Below are 17,152 nucleotides of genomic sequence, written 5' to 3'. Positions count from 1 at the left end.
GGGGTTTTTTTTTTTTTTTTTTTTTTTTTTTTGGTTAGGGTGGGTACTGGGGATTGAACCCAAGGGACTCAACCACTGAGCCACATCCCCAGCCCTTTTTTGTATTTTATTTAGAGTCAGAGTCTCACTGAGGTCCTTGCCGTTGCTGAGGCTGACTTTGAACTCGAGATCCTCCTGCCTAAGCCTCCCAAGCCACTAGAATTACAGGCATGTGCCATCGCACCTGGCAACACTTTACACTTCTGACCACAAATTTCAAAAAGGCATTCAAGGAGTCTGAATGCTACTGTATTTTCCTGCATGTTTCCTATTTTACTCTGCCTCCTCTTCCCTCAATCTTCTCATGTCTGTTTTACTAGAAGATCATAAACTTTAGAAAAGGCTTCATTAAGAAGGGTCAAACCATCAGGCAGGATCATCTTATATTGCCACACATGCACCTTCCACATTTCTGCTTGCTCCCCTATTAGAATGGATGAAGTATCTCTACTCCTAGCAAAGGACAATTTCTCTAACCTTCTCCAGAGCTTCCCTACTTTGGCTCCCTTTTTTCTCTGCATCAGGAGTTCCTTTACCTACTCGATTCTTTCCATTACCGTTAATATCTCTTAAAATACAACAAGGCGGCAGTTTGATCCCATTTCCTAAACCCCATGCCATCTCTACCTCACTTATCTATAGATGTGGTCTTCTTATCCTTATTTTGTTCCACCCAATCATACGTCTCCCTCTGCTACTGCACAAAGACTTCTCTCATCGGGTTCACCTGGGTTCTACTTATTGCCAAATCTATTGAGGCTGTTCTTAATTTATTTGATCTCTGTGCAGCTTTCACTGAAGTTAACCAATTCCTTCTTTCTGTAATTTTTCTCTTCTTGGCTTCTGTGATGTCACATTCTTAGATTTCCCTCCTATTCACTAGCCACACTTAAAAGCTTCAGACTTCCCAATATTAGGTTACCCTAGGGCTGTGTTCTTGGCCTCCTTCCCTCTGTCTCCACACTGTGGCAAGACTCTGGGTTTTAAAGAATAATCTGCTTGCTAATAACTCCCTTAGAACTGTGATTGGGCAAGGGTGGGGGAGGGAAGGAGAAGGGAACACGAGGGCAGGAAAGATGGTGGAATGAGATGGACATCATTACCTTAGGTACATGTATGTATGATTGCACACATGGTGAGACGCTACACTGTGTACAACCAGAGAAATGAAAAGTTGTGCTGTAATTGTGTTACAATTAATCAAAATGCATCCAGCTGTCATACAAATCTAATTAGAATAAATAAATGAATTTTGAAAAAACTCCCCTAGTGTATCACCTGTCTTAACCTCTACTGAACTTTATGCCTATCTAACAACCGGCTTGATATTTCCACTAATAGTCACCTCAAAGTCAACATTTACAAAACAAACCACTTAATGCTGCCACCTTTCCCTCCACAAATTCCTTTTTGTTCAGAAAATTCTATCAGCTCTGTATTAAAAGTTTAATCAGAACCTGATTACTTTGAATCAGCTTCACCACTCTAACCCTAGTTCAAAATACCATCTTCTCTTCCGGATTACCACCCATCTTCCTGTTTCTGTTGTTGCTTCTCCCTTCACTCTAAGCCCAGCAGACTGATCATGTCAGACTGATCATCTCTCCTCAAAATCCATGAACAATTTTGTATATCACAGAGGAAAAGCCAAAGTGTCACTCGTTATCTATAAGGGTCTGCATGGGACAAGAGATTATTCAGTAATACTCTCTCATTGCCATTTCTGCTTCCATGAATGGAGTACACTTTTCTAACCTCTCAACTCTGATCTTGACCATGTCATTTATCAACAGAATATCAGCAGACAAGATGCAACCAAAGGCTTGAAAAGTGTTTTTGCAAATGGTCTTGTCCTCTTGTATCTCTACCACTATCATTAAAACACACACACACACACACACACACACACACACACACACACACACACCAGGGTTAACCTGATGGAAAAGGAAGAGAGAAAGAGACAGAAAATACACAGACTTATGTAGAATGGAATTGATTCATCTGAGCCCAGGTTAGATCAGACAATCCCAAACCAAACCACAGAGGCAGACTAGCTTAACTGAGATTGCCAGAGCTGTCTAAGTAAACCCAGCTGAGATCCCTAACTCACACTCTACCCTCTTTGCTGGATTTGGACTGTACTAGGCATGCTCTCCCTCAGAATAATTGCAGTTATCTGTTCCCTCAATGCAGGACAGCCAAGGCTTTATCACCTCACCCCTTTCTGATCTTTGCTCAACTATCAACTTCTAAAAGGGACCTTTCCTAAGCCCCCTGTTATAACCAAAACCCCCTCTCCATAAGAACCCCCATTCTACCCTCTCTTTCTTGTAAGTACTTACCATTATCTCCCATATACATTTTATCTGCCTTGTCTGTCATCCCCCATTAGTGTAAATTCCCTGGGAGCCATGATTTCTCTCTGCTTTGATTATTGCTGTATCCCCAGTGTCAGTACATTGCCTGGTAAATACTAGGTATTCCACACATTTTCTTTGAGTGAATAAACTCGCCTTCCCATCTTTGCCATCTCGATGACAAAAGTTTTTATTGTTTGTTTTTGCCATTCAAGAACTTTATTATTAAGTGAAAGTAAAGTAAAAGCAAAGTGAGGCTTAGGCAGAAAGCACCCTCTAAAAAGTGGGCCATCTCCAGGCAGAGAACGACAAAGGAGACAACATTGTCTCCAAATTTATTACTGTTTGATGTTTACCAGGAGAATTGGGGACCACTTTCTGTACTCTTGGCCAAACAGGTGTTCACTCCTCCTTTACTTCAGGTGATGAAAGTTTTATTTGGTCCTGTCTGAAACTGTCCATGACAGAGTTTTAAAAGCTTTTTTTGGGTGGTGGGAGGATACTGGGAATTGAACTCAGGAGCACTCAATCCCACTGGGATTGTCTTTTTTATTTAGAGACAGGGTCTCACTGAGTTGCTTAGTGCCTCACTGTTGCTGAACCTGGCTTTGAACTTGCCATCCTCCTGTCTCAGCTTCCAGAGCAGCTGGAATTACAGGTGTGCGCCACTGAGTCCCGTCAAAGTTTAAAAGTTTGAAATCCTTTCTCTGGACAAAAATAATAGGAAGATTTTTATAATATTTTAATTCAGATACTTTCCCAGTTTATACACTATTGTTATCTACAAGTTACACATTATTATCTTTATTTTTTCATCAATATTTATTTCAGTATATCTGTGAATATGCCAATATATTTTCTTAACATTCTTTTTTTGTCTCTTAGATCTTACATAGTCTATGACTTCACTTCTACCCAAAGAACAACATTAAGAATTTTATTTAGTAAGGAACTATTGATGGTAATCCTATTTTATTTACCTTCCAATGACTTCATTTTTTCTTCATTGTTAAAAAAAAAAGTACAGTGCAGATATTACATGTTGTCTTCTGGCTTCCATTATTGTTATAGTGGGATGTCAAATATTTCTTCTTTTTTAATTATATATATTTTTAAAATATATATATATTTTAGTTTTAGGTGGACACAATATCTTTATTTCATTTTTATGCCATGCTGAGGATCGAACCCAATGCCTCATGTGTGCTATGCAAGCGCTCTACCACTCAGCCACAACCGCAGCCCACAAGGAATATATTTTTATCTCTAATGCTTTAAAATCTTTTATTTCTATAATACCAAGTTGCCCATGTCTTTTTAATTTTTTTAATTTTTAAAAATTTACATATGACAATGGAATGCATTACAATTTTTTTTTTTTTTTTTTTTTTTNTTAATATTTTTATTTTTTTTAGGTGTAGATGGACACAACACAATGCCTTTGTTTGTATGTGGTGCTGAGGATCGAACCCGGGTCCCGCCTGTGCTAGGCGAGCGCTCTACCGCTGAGCCACAATCCCAGCCCCACATTACAATTCTTATTACACATATAGAGCACAATTTTTCATATCTCTGGTTGCATACAAAGTATATTTACACCAATTTGTGTCTTCATACATGTACTTTGGATAATAATGTCCATCACATTCCACCATCATTTCTAACCCCATGCCCCCTCCCTTCCCCTCCAACCCCTCTGTCCTATCTAGAGTTCATCTATTCCTCCCATACTCCCCTCCCTACTCCACTATGAGTCAGCCTCCTTATATCAGAGAAAACATGCGGCATTTGGTTTTTGGGATTGGCTAACTTCACTTAGCATTATGTTCTCTAATTCCATCTATTTACCTACAAATGCCATGATTTAATTTTCTTTTATTGCTGAGTAATATTCCATTGTGTATATATGCCACATTTTTTTTATCCATTCATCTATTGAAGGATATCTAGGCAAAAAAAATCTGCAAAAATTCTGTAAAATTTTTACACATTAAAAAAGTTTTCTCTTTTCTGTTCAGTTAAGTTTATAAGACCTTATGATATCCTCAGTTTTTGGTAATAGCTTTATATTGACCTCCATGCTACTTCTGGGACTGAGGCAGGAAATGGCAAGTTCCCACCAAGCCTGGGCAACAGAGTGAGACCCTGTCTCAAAATAAAAAACAAAGAAGGACTGAGAATGTTGCTCCGTGGTAAAGTCACTGGGTTCAATCCCAAGTACAAAAATAAAGTTCGTATTTTGTATGCAATTTTTGTTGCCAGACAGCTCAACTCAAGGTTTTTAGGGTTCAGCAGACATGCTGGCTTATCTTCTAGAGCTCTTGAATTAACTTAGTATTTGACCTCTACAGATTCTGCCCTTCTTTGTAAACTTACTGATATTTTAAAGGAGTCTTTAAAAATTAACTTTATTCTACATTTTGGGGGTAATTTTCAGGGGCAAGACTGATTTGAGGGCCTTCACTCCTGCCAGAAACAAAATTAACTTCTATTTCTCCTCATCTATCTTCACTTTCACCACCATAATTCAAGACACTATCATCCCTCACTGCGAGAGATACAACTTCACTGTGTGCCCTCCTGTGCTCCTACAGCTTTCCTCTATCTAGGAACCAGAATGAGATTTTGAACATTTGTCAGGACATGTCCCTTCCTTGCTTAAAACTTCCCCTTATGGGGAAGGAAAGTAGATTCGTGGTTGCCTATGGTTGGGGTGGGTGGGGTCTTTGTGGGGTAGAAATGATGAGTGACTGCTAATGGGTGTGAGGTTTCTTTTGGAAGTGATGAAAATACTCATTGTGGTTATAGTTGCAAAGCTCTGGGAATATACTAAAAACCATTGAATCATACACTTTAAATAATCAATTGTATGACAAGTAAATTCTATTTCAATAAAGCAGTTATTTAAAAAAAACAACAATAGCTTTCCAGCAGGCAGAGCACTTTCAGACTGATGAAAGACCTCTGAAAGTCTACATGAAAGCAATGGGAACACTAGCAAACATTGTTAAAATACATCTTTTTCAGAACTCTGGAAGTTAACAAAAGGCTTGCAACAATATTTATTTATGAAAGTGTCTGAATTTCAGTAAAAACATGAGTTTTAACTTGCCCTCATTGCAGCCTCACTATCACAGCACCTGATGAGGAGCGACTGGACAGGGCAAAATGATTTGGAGCCTCCAAGAAAACGAATACTGTGTGTCTGGTCTGGCAGCCCCCTAAAAAAGCCTTTGTCAGGACTTGTCTTTACTTGACTATATTATTAGGGGTGTCAGTGGAGCATCCCAGTAGGAATGCCCAGCAGGCAGGTAAGAAAATGGAGCTGAAACCTGGAATATCATAGGGCTGCTATAGATTTAGGAGTCCATCATAAAAAAAGTGCAAGGTAAGCTTGTAAGAAGAGATGACATTTACAAAGGTCTGAAGGAAGACTACTGTCAAGTCTTAGGAGATTCAACAAAATATTTTTAAAATACAATCAAATATCCCTTTCTGTTGTTTTCCCAAAGTCTCCATTCCATTCTTCAGCCTCATCTGCTGAATGCCTATGGACATTTGCCTTAGTGACAATCACAATCTCAGTGCCTAAAAGAATACCAGAAACCTAGCAGGTGCTTGGGAAATATATAACAAATGAACAAATTAAATGTCAGCCTTTCTTTTCGGTACTAAGCAAAAAAAACACCCAACATCTATAATTCCTTTCAAGAAACACACTCAGGATTTCCCTGAATTTCTACCTCTGGTGCATTCCTTTCAGGTTCTGTACTTAAAGTTATATTCATCACTTGAATTTATTTCTAATGCTCTCACTTTCTCATTTATAGATCAATTACAATATAAACAAAGTGATCCAAGGAAGACAAAATGGGCACCATACACTGAATACTATCCAAAAAGTGCACTCTCCACTTGCAGCTGGAGTGAAGCCTCCTTTCACTCTTCAGTTCTTGACAGGATGGTGAAATGTTTGGGTATATTCAGACTGAATGATTAAGGCAGCCTTACTGTCCTTCTCTGCCTGCTTGTGTAATTCCTTTTGAATGGCACTCATTTTCTTTGGCTCCAGGATGCAGAGCAGTATTTTGTCATCATGTTTTCTTCTCACATAGAAAATAAAAGCACAGCTCCTATTAAGATTGGAACAGTTGAGTTGTGCAGACATGAAAACACAGAGAAGTGTTTCTTTTTTTATTTGGTAAATATTTTGCTTTTGAGGCATCAGTAACTAATCACAGCTGTTTCCTTTAGTTACAAATGGATTCAATCAGGTAAAATTTCAAATGAAACACACAAACCACCAGAGTCATTCCATTATACAGTACAATGGTAGCGTCAAGCCTTGTGAAATATATGTATTAAGTATGCATGTATTCATCAAATCAGACAAAGAAGCTAATGGGTCTCTGATTAGTGTTCTAACTCTATTATGGTGATACTTTCATCTCGCCCTGACTCATCTAAAACATGAGAAACAAAATGCTATTAAATTTGATATACAATCTGTTATGTGCCATCATTGTGGTTAAATTCTGCACACTGAATTTGGGTGAGAATTTTTTTCTTGAAAACCAAAGGCAAAAAAGAGTTTCTGTTATGCTGAGGTACCTCTCAATTTTAACATTAATAATTTTTTTTTTTAAATTCTTTTAGCTGTAGATGGGCACAATCCCTTTATTTTATTTGTTTATGTGTTCCTGGGATCGAACCCAGAGCCTCATGCATGCTAGGCAAGTGCTGTACCACTGAGCCACAACCCCAGCCCCAACATTAATAATCCTTAACTATGTCAAAACTGAAACAAAAACCAAATCCCTGCTTATCCCCATCCAGGATTCTTATAAAAGATTTTGATTTCAAAGGGATTGTTATATGGATATTAATGAACAATGACTAGTTCAATACAGAATCAGATATTCAGGGAACAGCAAGTGCATTTTTATTCAATATTTTAAAAATACAGACTTTATGGCAATTTATAAATTTCTAGTATAATAATTGATATTTTACACCGAGAAAACAATATGACCAAAAATTCATTCACAAATGCAAAGCAGTATGCTTTTGTTATGTATGTGTGTGTGTGTGTATATATATATATATACACACACACACACATACATACACATACATATATATAAAATCAACTATATAACTTAGTTTTGTCTAAGTTTTCTCCATTAAAAACAAGTTCTTTCAGAGAATCCAATTTAATCATCTTGTGCTTTTCTTCAGTGATTTTCTCCAAACAGCGGTAGAAGTACTCATTGATGGACAGAATGAAGTAAACTGTTCTTGGGGCTAAGGAAGCCTAACTTGTAAAGCACGCCCAGTTCGGAAAATAACAATATGATAGTAATTAACAACGATACTGAACATTATTAAAAATTGACAACTTTAGGTATTTTTGTTTGGGGTTTCTTTGGTTTTGGCACATCCAAAATTTCTTCATAGTCTGCACTCATCCCCTTTGCCCAGCGACCAACTGTGACCATTCGATCTGTAAAAGAAAAGACAGTATATAAGGAAAAGGCTAATCAAATGCATCCACTTAGATTGATAATGGGTTAGCAAAGGAACTAGTTTTGACGTGAATAATCTCAAAGAGGGAAGAGTCCATCACTCACAGAAAGTGAGCAATTCTGTAATTGATTATAACCCTTGATTTCAGAGTACCACAGGCAATTTCTCATCCCAATTAGGGAAATGCAGCAACTACTTTGCAATGCACAAACTGATGAGAAAGCTCTTTCATTCTTTCCCAGAGTTCATCATTATAGAGTCAATGAATTCCAAGAGTCTGTAAACAGCAAGACTTATGAAGCATTGGTTTTAAATGCACAAGATTCCACCTGTGAAATTATACAACATCTGCTTGTCAGTCTTATCATTTGGGAAGTGGCAATCCTCCCAGGAGGGAGAATTCAAATTCCACTTCATCATTTCAATCTTACTCCCTAAACTACAGTAAAGACTATCTTATTCTAGACAAGACTGTAAACAAGAACTCTTGGGTCTCACATTTAAATGTTAGGGGTAAGAAATAAGAGGCAAATATACTAGTGTACTACTGTGGCTTATTGATGTAAAAAGAAATGTGCTTTTTTCCTCAAGAAGCACTGCTGGGCTATCTTACTGCCTTGCTTTCTTTAATACAAGATCATCATCATTCTAATCCAGGCAAACTAATGGAATGATGATCCTCACCTCCTCAAGTCAGCTATAGGTAGAGCCAACATTTATGAAGTTGTGATGAACAGGCTAGTATTTCATCAGGGAGAAAATAACTAGCCAGTTGCTGTGTCATTAACACATCTGTAATATTTTTGGCAGTTTTTGCAATCACTCTGAATCATTTAGGTACACACAAAGCAAAGCATTTATGAATGCATCCCGTCCTATTAATGTTGAAAGTTATTTTCATATTTTGATTTTTCTCTTAGTGAAAGGAGACTTTAGGCTCCATTATATTTAAATTCATCAGTTACCAAATATAAAAATTAATGAATAAGACGTTTTATAAACCAGTATCCTTTCAGGCTTATTGGTCAGTTTGTCCTCTGAGAACAGCAATAGGAAAGCAGGTCATCTTAAGATCTGTAGAACTCCTATGAGCTACTAATAACAAAAGGCAGCAAAAATAGAGAAATAATAAAACTACCCTTATGAAATAGAGGCCCAGGGACTTACCTGAATTCTGACTTTCAGGGCAATCTTTCTTAAAGTGTTCCACAGAACCACAAAGTTTGCAACCACCACCTATTGAAAGAACAAAGTTACTGAATACTATCCATACTTAACACAGGGCTTTCAATATCTCAAAGCAGTTTCATATTTTATTTAATCTTCACGTCTTTGTCAGCTGTAAAAGTAGCTGGAGTCAGATACCTAGGTAGGTACAAGGATTCCTAGTAATAATTCATTCTCCACTCCTCTTACCTTTCCAGAGTACTGCTTTATCTAGCCACTATCTCTTGAACTTGGCCTTCTGGGTACAAGGAGAGGAGAGGAGAGGAGGGGAGGGGAGGGGAGGGGAGGGGAGGGGGAGGGGAAGGTGGAATGTTATTCCTAAAGAATAACTGCATACATTTTGGGGGCCTTCTACATTTAGGGAAATCTGTGTGGAAAACTGAGGCTGAGAAAGTTATAAGCGAGTTGCCCACGGTGATGGAAGCTAGAAATTAAATTCTGACCAGTTCTGAAGGCACAATCTGTCCAATTAAAAATAGGGAGTGGGGGCTGGGGCTATGGCTCAGTGCTTGCCTAGCAGATGCAAGGCCCTGGGTNGATGTGTATAAGAGACAGGGGGAGGGGAGGGGAGGGGAGGGGAAGGTGGAAGGGTTTTGTCTAAGAACCATGGCACAGAAACTTGGATCTTGATCATAGTTAGACAATCAGAGGTCTGTGGAGTCTTGGACTTGTAACAAAAGTTGTTTGCAGATGCATTTTTCTGAGGAGGGTATCCATAATTTTTATTGGATTCCCAAATGGTCAATGATCCCCCCCAAAAACAAATAAACAAACAAACAAGAAAACAAAGGTTAGGAATCACTACTGTTCTATTCTACAGGTCAGAGAGGATTAAGCAGTTAGGAAAGGTACAAAATTAACTTTTGTTTTAGTACCTTCCATCGACAGGCCCCTTAACCCTAATAAAAATGCCCATCTATTTAAGTGACATTTCAAGATTGTGAATTACAACACACATGGTTTCTAAATGAGTTTTTCACTTAACAATAAAACACTATTGCTTAGTGTTCAGGCATTACTATAATCATGCTTATAATATTAAGCCACTTAGAAAAGGATACAAATCTGGCTGAAATTTCAAGTTTATGTTATTTACTCGTCTTGCCTTTCTTTTTTAAGCCTCTTTACCATTTTATATGACACAGTGAAACAGAAGAGGCACTTGAAAAAATACAATTTAATCCTCATAATAGGTAAATGCCATACTTGACTAAATCTAAGATAATACTGATCATAACATGTATCATTATTTCACATATCTCCCAGAAAAAAAGATGTCAATTATGTGAGACCCAACAGTGATAAGATCTATTCTGATTTAGATTTGAGATGGTAAAAAAAAAAAAAAAAATGTGTGTCTTGGAATCAATAAAATATGAAATATAGTTTTCTCATCTCCATTTTATAGGTGAGGAAACTGAGATGAAAGAAGTTTAGTAAGTTGATCAAAGTTTTATAGCTCGTGAGTGGTAGTGCTAGGTTATAACCCAAGTCTGACTGACTCCAAAAGCTATGCTTTGGCACTGGACTTCTCCAGTGGGAACTCAGCACAAGACACAAGAGATGTCTACAGCCTGATGGTGCCAGCCAAAACATGAATAGTTAACAATCTCCTCCTAATGTTTTAGACATCACAGGCTTTATTGTAGGACCTTAAGACATTGGCTGAGCTTAAATTAAGAAAAGTTACATGATCCCATGCCAGATAAGGAAAAAATTCAGAAATAAAACTGAGTAGTGTATACCATCCTTTCTACCAAAATGAGATGCTAGGCTGAGATTAAATACATAACATTATTTTAAAAATCTTTTAGTTTTGATATGTAATCCCTCTGCTTCTGTTATGTTTAAAAGTACAAATGTATAACACACTCTCAAAAAAAATGTTTGAAAAATACACCTTAATTTTTTCTGACTTATTAATATATCAAGACATATTGTACAAAAATTCCAGTACATTAAAAGCACTTGTTAAAAAAAACTGTGAAATTCTTGAGATTTCACTATTTATTCCAAAATGTATGCACTAACTGATTAAGAGTGTAAATAAATCAAATGACAACTCTGCGTGATGATTTGTCATGTTTGATAGTTTGATGTATGAGGGTAACAGTACTCACCATCAGCATAGAGTCCTTTGGGATTATCAGGACATGAACGGGACAGATGCCCCATTTCCCCACAAACAAAACATTTTGCAAAAGGAAATTCACCTGTAAGAATCACCAGTTTGTATTAAGTTGATTCTGTATACAGCAAGTTACATAATTCACATTACTTTAAAATAATTTCTTTTTACATAACTTGAAATTTTATGATTTCAAAATATTAAGTGTCATACTTATAACAAATTCTGTCAACAACAAAAAACTCAGTTGGCTACTTATTGGTCACTCCCCCAACCCCAAAACCCAAGAAAGTAAAAGAGAACATACCAAGAGCTGGGTCTACTTTAGCCTTGCACTTGGTTATTTCGTGCTCTGTGGACCCACATCGATAACATATTCCAGTGCCCATATCTTGATTTTCAAGGGCAGCTGGGCAATCTGCAACTCCATGGCCAGGTTTTCTACAATGGAAACATACCTAGAAAAACAAAAAGTGAGTTTCCACATTGCAAAACTACACTTCTTATCAATAACGTCTCTAAAACATTTCTCATTTTAAAGCTATTTAGCTTTTTTAAGAAAAAAAAAAACAACTCAATATATTATTTGTAGAATAACAAGTGTTTCTCACATTCCTGACTAGAGATGTCATTTCCATCAGAGGGGTTCAATGCTTTTAAGGATTTTCAATCTCCAAATCTATCAATCTCAGAAACAATGTTATATATGGCTTTAAACAGGCAACTGTGTAAATGAATTGAATAAATATGGACTATTCATTTTATTAATAGGAAATGTCTGCACCAGAAAAATGAAGCTTTTTAATGGCTATAAAATTAGCACTCAAATTAATATTTACACTTTTAGGGTTCACATAATTGAATGAATTTGGTTCAAATGTTTCCAATTAAAGCATGATTCATATCACATAATATATTTTGTAGCAAAAATTATATCCTCTTTTTTTGGTACCAGGAACTGAACTCAGGGGCACTTTACCACTGAGCCACTTCCCCGCCCTTTTTATTTTTTATTGTGAGACAGGTTCTCACTAAGTTGCTTTAAGGCTGGCTTTGAACTTGTGATCCTCCTGCCTCCTGAATCACTGGGATTACAGGTGTGTGCCATTACACCTGGAATCTATTGTTTTTGTACTTTTCATAAAACTTAACATTCAGAAATAGAGTTTCATTTTTAGAAGATATGCACCATATATTGTAAAGGGATAATTATAATTATCTGGCTCTTACACAAAACCTAAACAATATACAGATCTTTACATACTATTCAGCAATGTGGTACATATTTTTCTGCCAAAATGAAACAGAACATCAATTATAATCAGAAATGAAAGATAAGTGAATTATTTTATTTAAGCTGGAAAAATGTACATGTATTTTTTAGGTAACAAATAGTCATTTAACTTTTTTTTGTTGTTTAATAAGCACAGGTTTTCTTTAAAAAAGGCAAATTCAACAAGCAAAATAAAACACATTTTGTACCTCTGTCCTTTCTTTTTTTTTTTCCTATTTAATAACATTGGAGAAGAATGAGTCCCTTTAAAGTCTACAATAACTTTTACACTTAAAATGAACTGATCTAAATGAATAGACTATATTTATTCTACCACTGAAGGAAAAGTTACTGCTAAAAATTGGATCACCACAATGAGAAGTCTTGGTCTCTTGGTTTAATGTAAATTAGCTTATAGAGATTTGACTGATAAATCTTTGTATTTTAATCAATTTATTAGCCTTTAAGAACTGACACACAGTATGAGGAATTTTAAAAACAGCAAGAAAATGAATTGACAGTAGGTTAAAACAAGCCATATACTATTTATTAAGCACTCCTTTTGTGAAAAACAACATCATTAGTCCTTAATTACAAGCATAAAGCTTTTCTTAAGAAGTATAACAGTAAATGTCTTCAAATGGTCTGCAGTCCACCATACAGCCTATGTTGATTAAATTATCTTCAAGTTAGATTAACTTTCTTGGCTTAAAGATATTTTAAAATAACTGATTTTACAAGTGAAACAAAACTTTATCCTAATCCAAATAAAAATGATTATTTTCTATCCAAATTTATCCATAAGGGATACTTTACCAGTGTGATCCCTAAATAGTCAATTTTAAATATAATAATACAGTCTGTACCGGTATAAACAGTGCTCTCCATTTCACAATTCTAAGAAAAAAATCAAAGTGTAATAACTGGCAATATGTCCTGATTCTTTTTTAGCATCCTGGTAGAAGATGGGAAATTCACTTAGAGAATGGAAAAAATTATATTAAGTATTTCATTTCCTGTGTTTGACATAGTTTAAAATCTAGGACTAGGCACTGCAGAAATAAACCTGCTGCCCCCAGCATTATTCAGAATGTAGTATTGCTAAAAGAGGGAGCAATTACTAGAAAATCTCAAGGAGTTTTAACTCTGCTGTTACTACTAGTGTGATTCATGCTAGATCTCTTTTTCTTGTGTCTTGAATTTTTATGGATAAAGATAAAAGAACATCCATCCTTTCCAAGTAATGGGAACTACACACATTTAACCTGTGGTACCTAATCTTCATTTTTTAAATATCGATTTGAAAAAGGGCAATTGGAAGACAGGGTAAAGAGCATAAGTTTTAAAGTCTGGGACTGAATTTCACCCGATATTGGTTAATTGGCTTACAGCAAGTTATTTAACCTGCCTACAATTCAGTATTTTGTACCCATAAAATAGGGATATTGCCATCATCTTTGTAGTGCTGTGATGACTAAGCAATGTATCGAGTGCCTAGCATATATGTGCTGAAGTACAAGACCTTAAAAAAAATGCTTTATAAATTTAGGACAAAAGTAATTAGACCCTTCTATGTGTATGTGTGAGTATATGAATGACAATTTCTAACTATATAAAGTAAATAACATGGAAGAAGTGATTATCTCACCATTGCATTTTTCTTTGCTGCTTGTCTTTTTAATCGTCTTCCTTCCCGTCGACTGTCTTTCTTTAAAGCAACTGCAATTTCTTCCCTTACTTCCTGGCTGTCCATTGCTATCATGTCCCCATTGTGAACCATCTGTGAGTTCTGTTTTAGGTATTCCATGAATCCATTTACATCTTCATTTAAGTACTCTTTCTTCTTTTTGTTCTTTTTATGTTTTGCTTGGGGTGCAACATTTTTAAGGGACAGTCTATTGGCTTCAGGTTGTTTGCGATTTGGTAGATTTTGGCTTGTTCCCTCCAAGGACCCCTTCTTCATGTCCTCCCATGATGTTGCAGGCAAGGGTCTCTTATTATGTGTGGTAGTAACTCGTGCCCACCTGGTCATGTTGCATCAGAGGTACCTTATCAGTCCTTAAGATAAGCATGTCTGGTTAGTCATCAATTAAAAAAAAAAAAAAAAAAAAACAAGAGATGGTATATCGGTATCAAATATGCTCATATGTTAAACTTTTAATTATTAAAATACTTTTAATTGCATTTAGATATTTACATATATTAAATTCTATATGTTGTATAGATATGCTTCTAATATAAATCTGGCACTTGCCAGGGAAGCCACCACACTGGTCGAAATAAAAAGCATATATATTTGCTTAAAACTGGAAAATAACTTGCCAAGAAATTATTTCATAAATTATAAACCACACAGTAATACAGTGAATGAACAAAGTTATTCCTCCCAAATCCTGGCTGTTTATTTTTCTAACTCCCTGTGCTACTTTCTCACAATCTTCTTTCTTAGTCTTCCGACACAACAGTTGGGCTAGCAGATTAAGAAGAATCCAGAAATCTTGTCCTTTAATGTGATTTATCTTTATAACCCTTCTTGGCAGAGTTATAAATAAAACTGGTATACAAAAGTGTTTATAGTCACATGGTGATATCAAGTCTTCCTCTCTAATTTGAGTATCTGCAGCTTGCATCCCAGAAGTTTTAAATAATCTTCAATTAGTTCCTTTAAATTACGATTTAAAACATACAGTATATTTAATACTAAAAAGTGTATCTTGGTATTGTGTCCCAAAATATACTCTAATATTCAGAAAAAGAGATTTCATTTTGATGCATACACATTTTAAAGGAGTAATTTCTTTTACAAAGAATTATTTGGCTCCAACATAAAACGGAACAATGTTTCGGTTACTTTACATACTAAGTAACAATTTGGAAAAGTTTTTTCTCTGCGGTGAATGAGAACATCAACCACCATCAATGAATGATCAGATCTACTACTAGGTAATCCCTTTTAGGGCAGCATCCTGTGTGCCAATCAGCGTGAGGGCATCCGCTCACTAGTCTCAAACAGGGCACCAACAGGAGCCCAGGGGCCGACCCGGAGAACCGGTGGGCGACGCTACACACCATTTTTACACGCGCTCGTGCCGAAGATTCTGCGCCTGGCAAGAGCGGCTAGAGCTGTTCCCCTGAGTACATAAGAAGGAGGCGCTCTGGGTATCAGGGGGTGAAGTGGGAGAGCCCAGCCTGGAGGGGTCCACGGCGGCCAGCGCCCCAACAGCTGAAGCCGATCCCAGAGCCGGCCCCTGACAGGCCACACATCTCTGCGGTTCCGCCCCACTGGAAGCAGGGGGCTCTCAGGGATCCAGCAGCCAGTTCCTCCGCCCTCCCGCGTTTCCATTTAGGTCCGGCCAGATCCGGGGAAATCAACAGGAGGTTCCCTACGACATCCAGGGACTCGGGGATCTCATTCCCAGTATGCCACGCGCACTTTCTTACCTCGCGCGATTCCTCCAGAGAAGCCGAGTTAGCAAGCCGGAGAAGCCCGGCCCCCCTATGGCACCTGGGATATCGAGACCGGAATCACGTATGTCTTGATAGAGCGTCATTTCCGGTGAGCCATCTCCCGTTTGTAGGGAGAGGTGGCGTTGTGGGCTTTTCAGATTCTTTTGAGCGCGTAAACGAGAAAAAGATTGTGGATTTCCTGGTGTTTGAAGGGTGCTGCTCTGGACGCCGATGACCCAGATATGAAGAGTGCACAATCTTCATATCTGTGTTGTCTGTGAATTTACAACTTAGTGGGAGAAACACTGGAGTGGGGAAAGAGATGTCCAAACGTTCCTTGAGACTGTGGCTTGAACTGGACTTCGAAAAACAACAAACATCTGGCAAAATTGAGAGTGGGCGGGAGTTATAAACATTTAAGACGGAGGCAAGGTAAAGGTATTGACTCAGTGGGAGTAAGTCACTGTGATAAAAGTTAACAACAACAACAAGCATTTGAGGGCTCTATTTGATGGGGGAGGTACCGTATGGTCCTGTTCAATGCTAGGTGAGCATTCAATTGAAATATTACACCTTGTGGCCAGGGAAGTTTACTTTCCTCAACAACTCATTATTCTCTCCTGGATACCACCACCAGTTGTACTAGTGATAAAATGGCATCACAGCCACACGGTTCACTCGGACCACTACTCCATCCCCACATCATTCTGCATTTATTTTACTTCTTAAGTATTGGTCCACTTCCTCTCTCTCTCTCTGCCACTTTTTTTTTTTTTTTTTTTTTTTTAAATGTGCTACAGAAGATCTAACCCAGGGCTAGAGAAGCGCTCTACCAAATGAGCCACAACCCGGCTCACTTTGTTTCTTTTTATCAATACTGCTACCTCCCGTGTTCCAGCTTTCTTCTTGTCTCACCACCAGCAGTGCTTCTGGTCTGGGCATTGGTTCTCCGTCAAATTCACTTTCTCTGCCTTTTTGAAGTGAAACTTTGAAAGTGTAAATCAGATTGCCAAATCAGATACATGCAATGTACTTCAAACCCTTCCATCCTTTTTCATTGTTCTTAGAATGAAGTTCAAACTCCTTAGCTGCCTACTTCACTAGCCTCACCTTGCAGTCTCTTCGTATACTAAACCAATTCCCTGTTGTGTA

General features: G+C 37.3%; 1 protein-coding gene across 3 annotated transcripts; it reads right to left on the bottom strand.

Moving 5' to 3' along the window:
• Positions 1-7,318: 7,318 nt before the first annotated feature.
• Zcchc9 (zinc finger CCHC-type containing 9) lies at positions 7,319-16,456 on the bottom strand. Of its 3 annotated transcripts, none has more exons than XM_015497858.2 (6): positions 15,995-16,456; positions 14,202-14,611; positions 11,588-11,738; positions 11,273-11,365; positions 9,093-9,161; positions 7,319-7,902 (listed from the first exon to the last, which is right to left on the bottom strand). In XM_015497858.2, exons 2-6 carry the CDS (start codon positions 14,583-14,585, stop codon positions 7,784-7,786), a joined length of 816 nt encoding a protein of 271 aa, XP_015353344.1. In that variant the 5' UTR covers positions 14,586-14,611; positions 15,995-16,456; the 3' UTR covers positions 7,319-7,783. The 3 variants fall into 3 exon arrangements, with proteins under 3 accessions (XP_015353344.1, XP_015353345.1, XP_015353346.1); XM_015497859.2 differs by having other exon boundaries at positions 14,202-14,627; positions 15,995-16,076; XM_015497860.2 differs by lacking the exon at positions 15,995-16,456 and adding an exon at positions 15,623-15,957.
• Positions 16,457-17,152: the final 696 nt, after the last annotated feature.

This window comes from Marmota marmota, unplaced genomic scaffold (assembly GCF_001458135.2).
Source record: "Marmota marmota marmota unplaced genomic scaffold, marMar, whole genome shotgun sequence".
NCBI classification, from domain to species: Eukaryota; Metazoa; Chordata; class Mammalia; order Rodentia; family Sciuridae; genus Marmota; species Marmota marmota.
This window is presented reverse-complemented; position numbering and strand designations above follow the sequence as displayed.

Bases quoted from the DNA above. Each gene is read 5' to 3' on its own strand.
- Zcchc9 (XM_015497858.2), bottom strand. From the start codon at position 14,585: ATGACCAGGTGGGCACGAGTTACTACCACACATAATAAGAGACCCTTG. The intron at 11,366-11,587 runs GTATGTTCTCTT...TGATTCTTACAG, and splicing joins TAAAGTAGACCCAGCTCTTG to GTGAATTTCCTTTTGCAAAA. The intron at 7,903-9,092 runs GTAAGTCCCTGG...TTTCTTTTACAG, and splicing joins CCCTGAAAGTCAGAATTCAG to ATCGAATGGTCACAGTTGGT.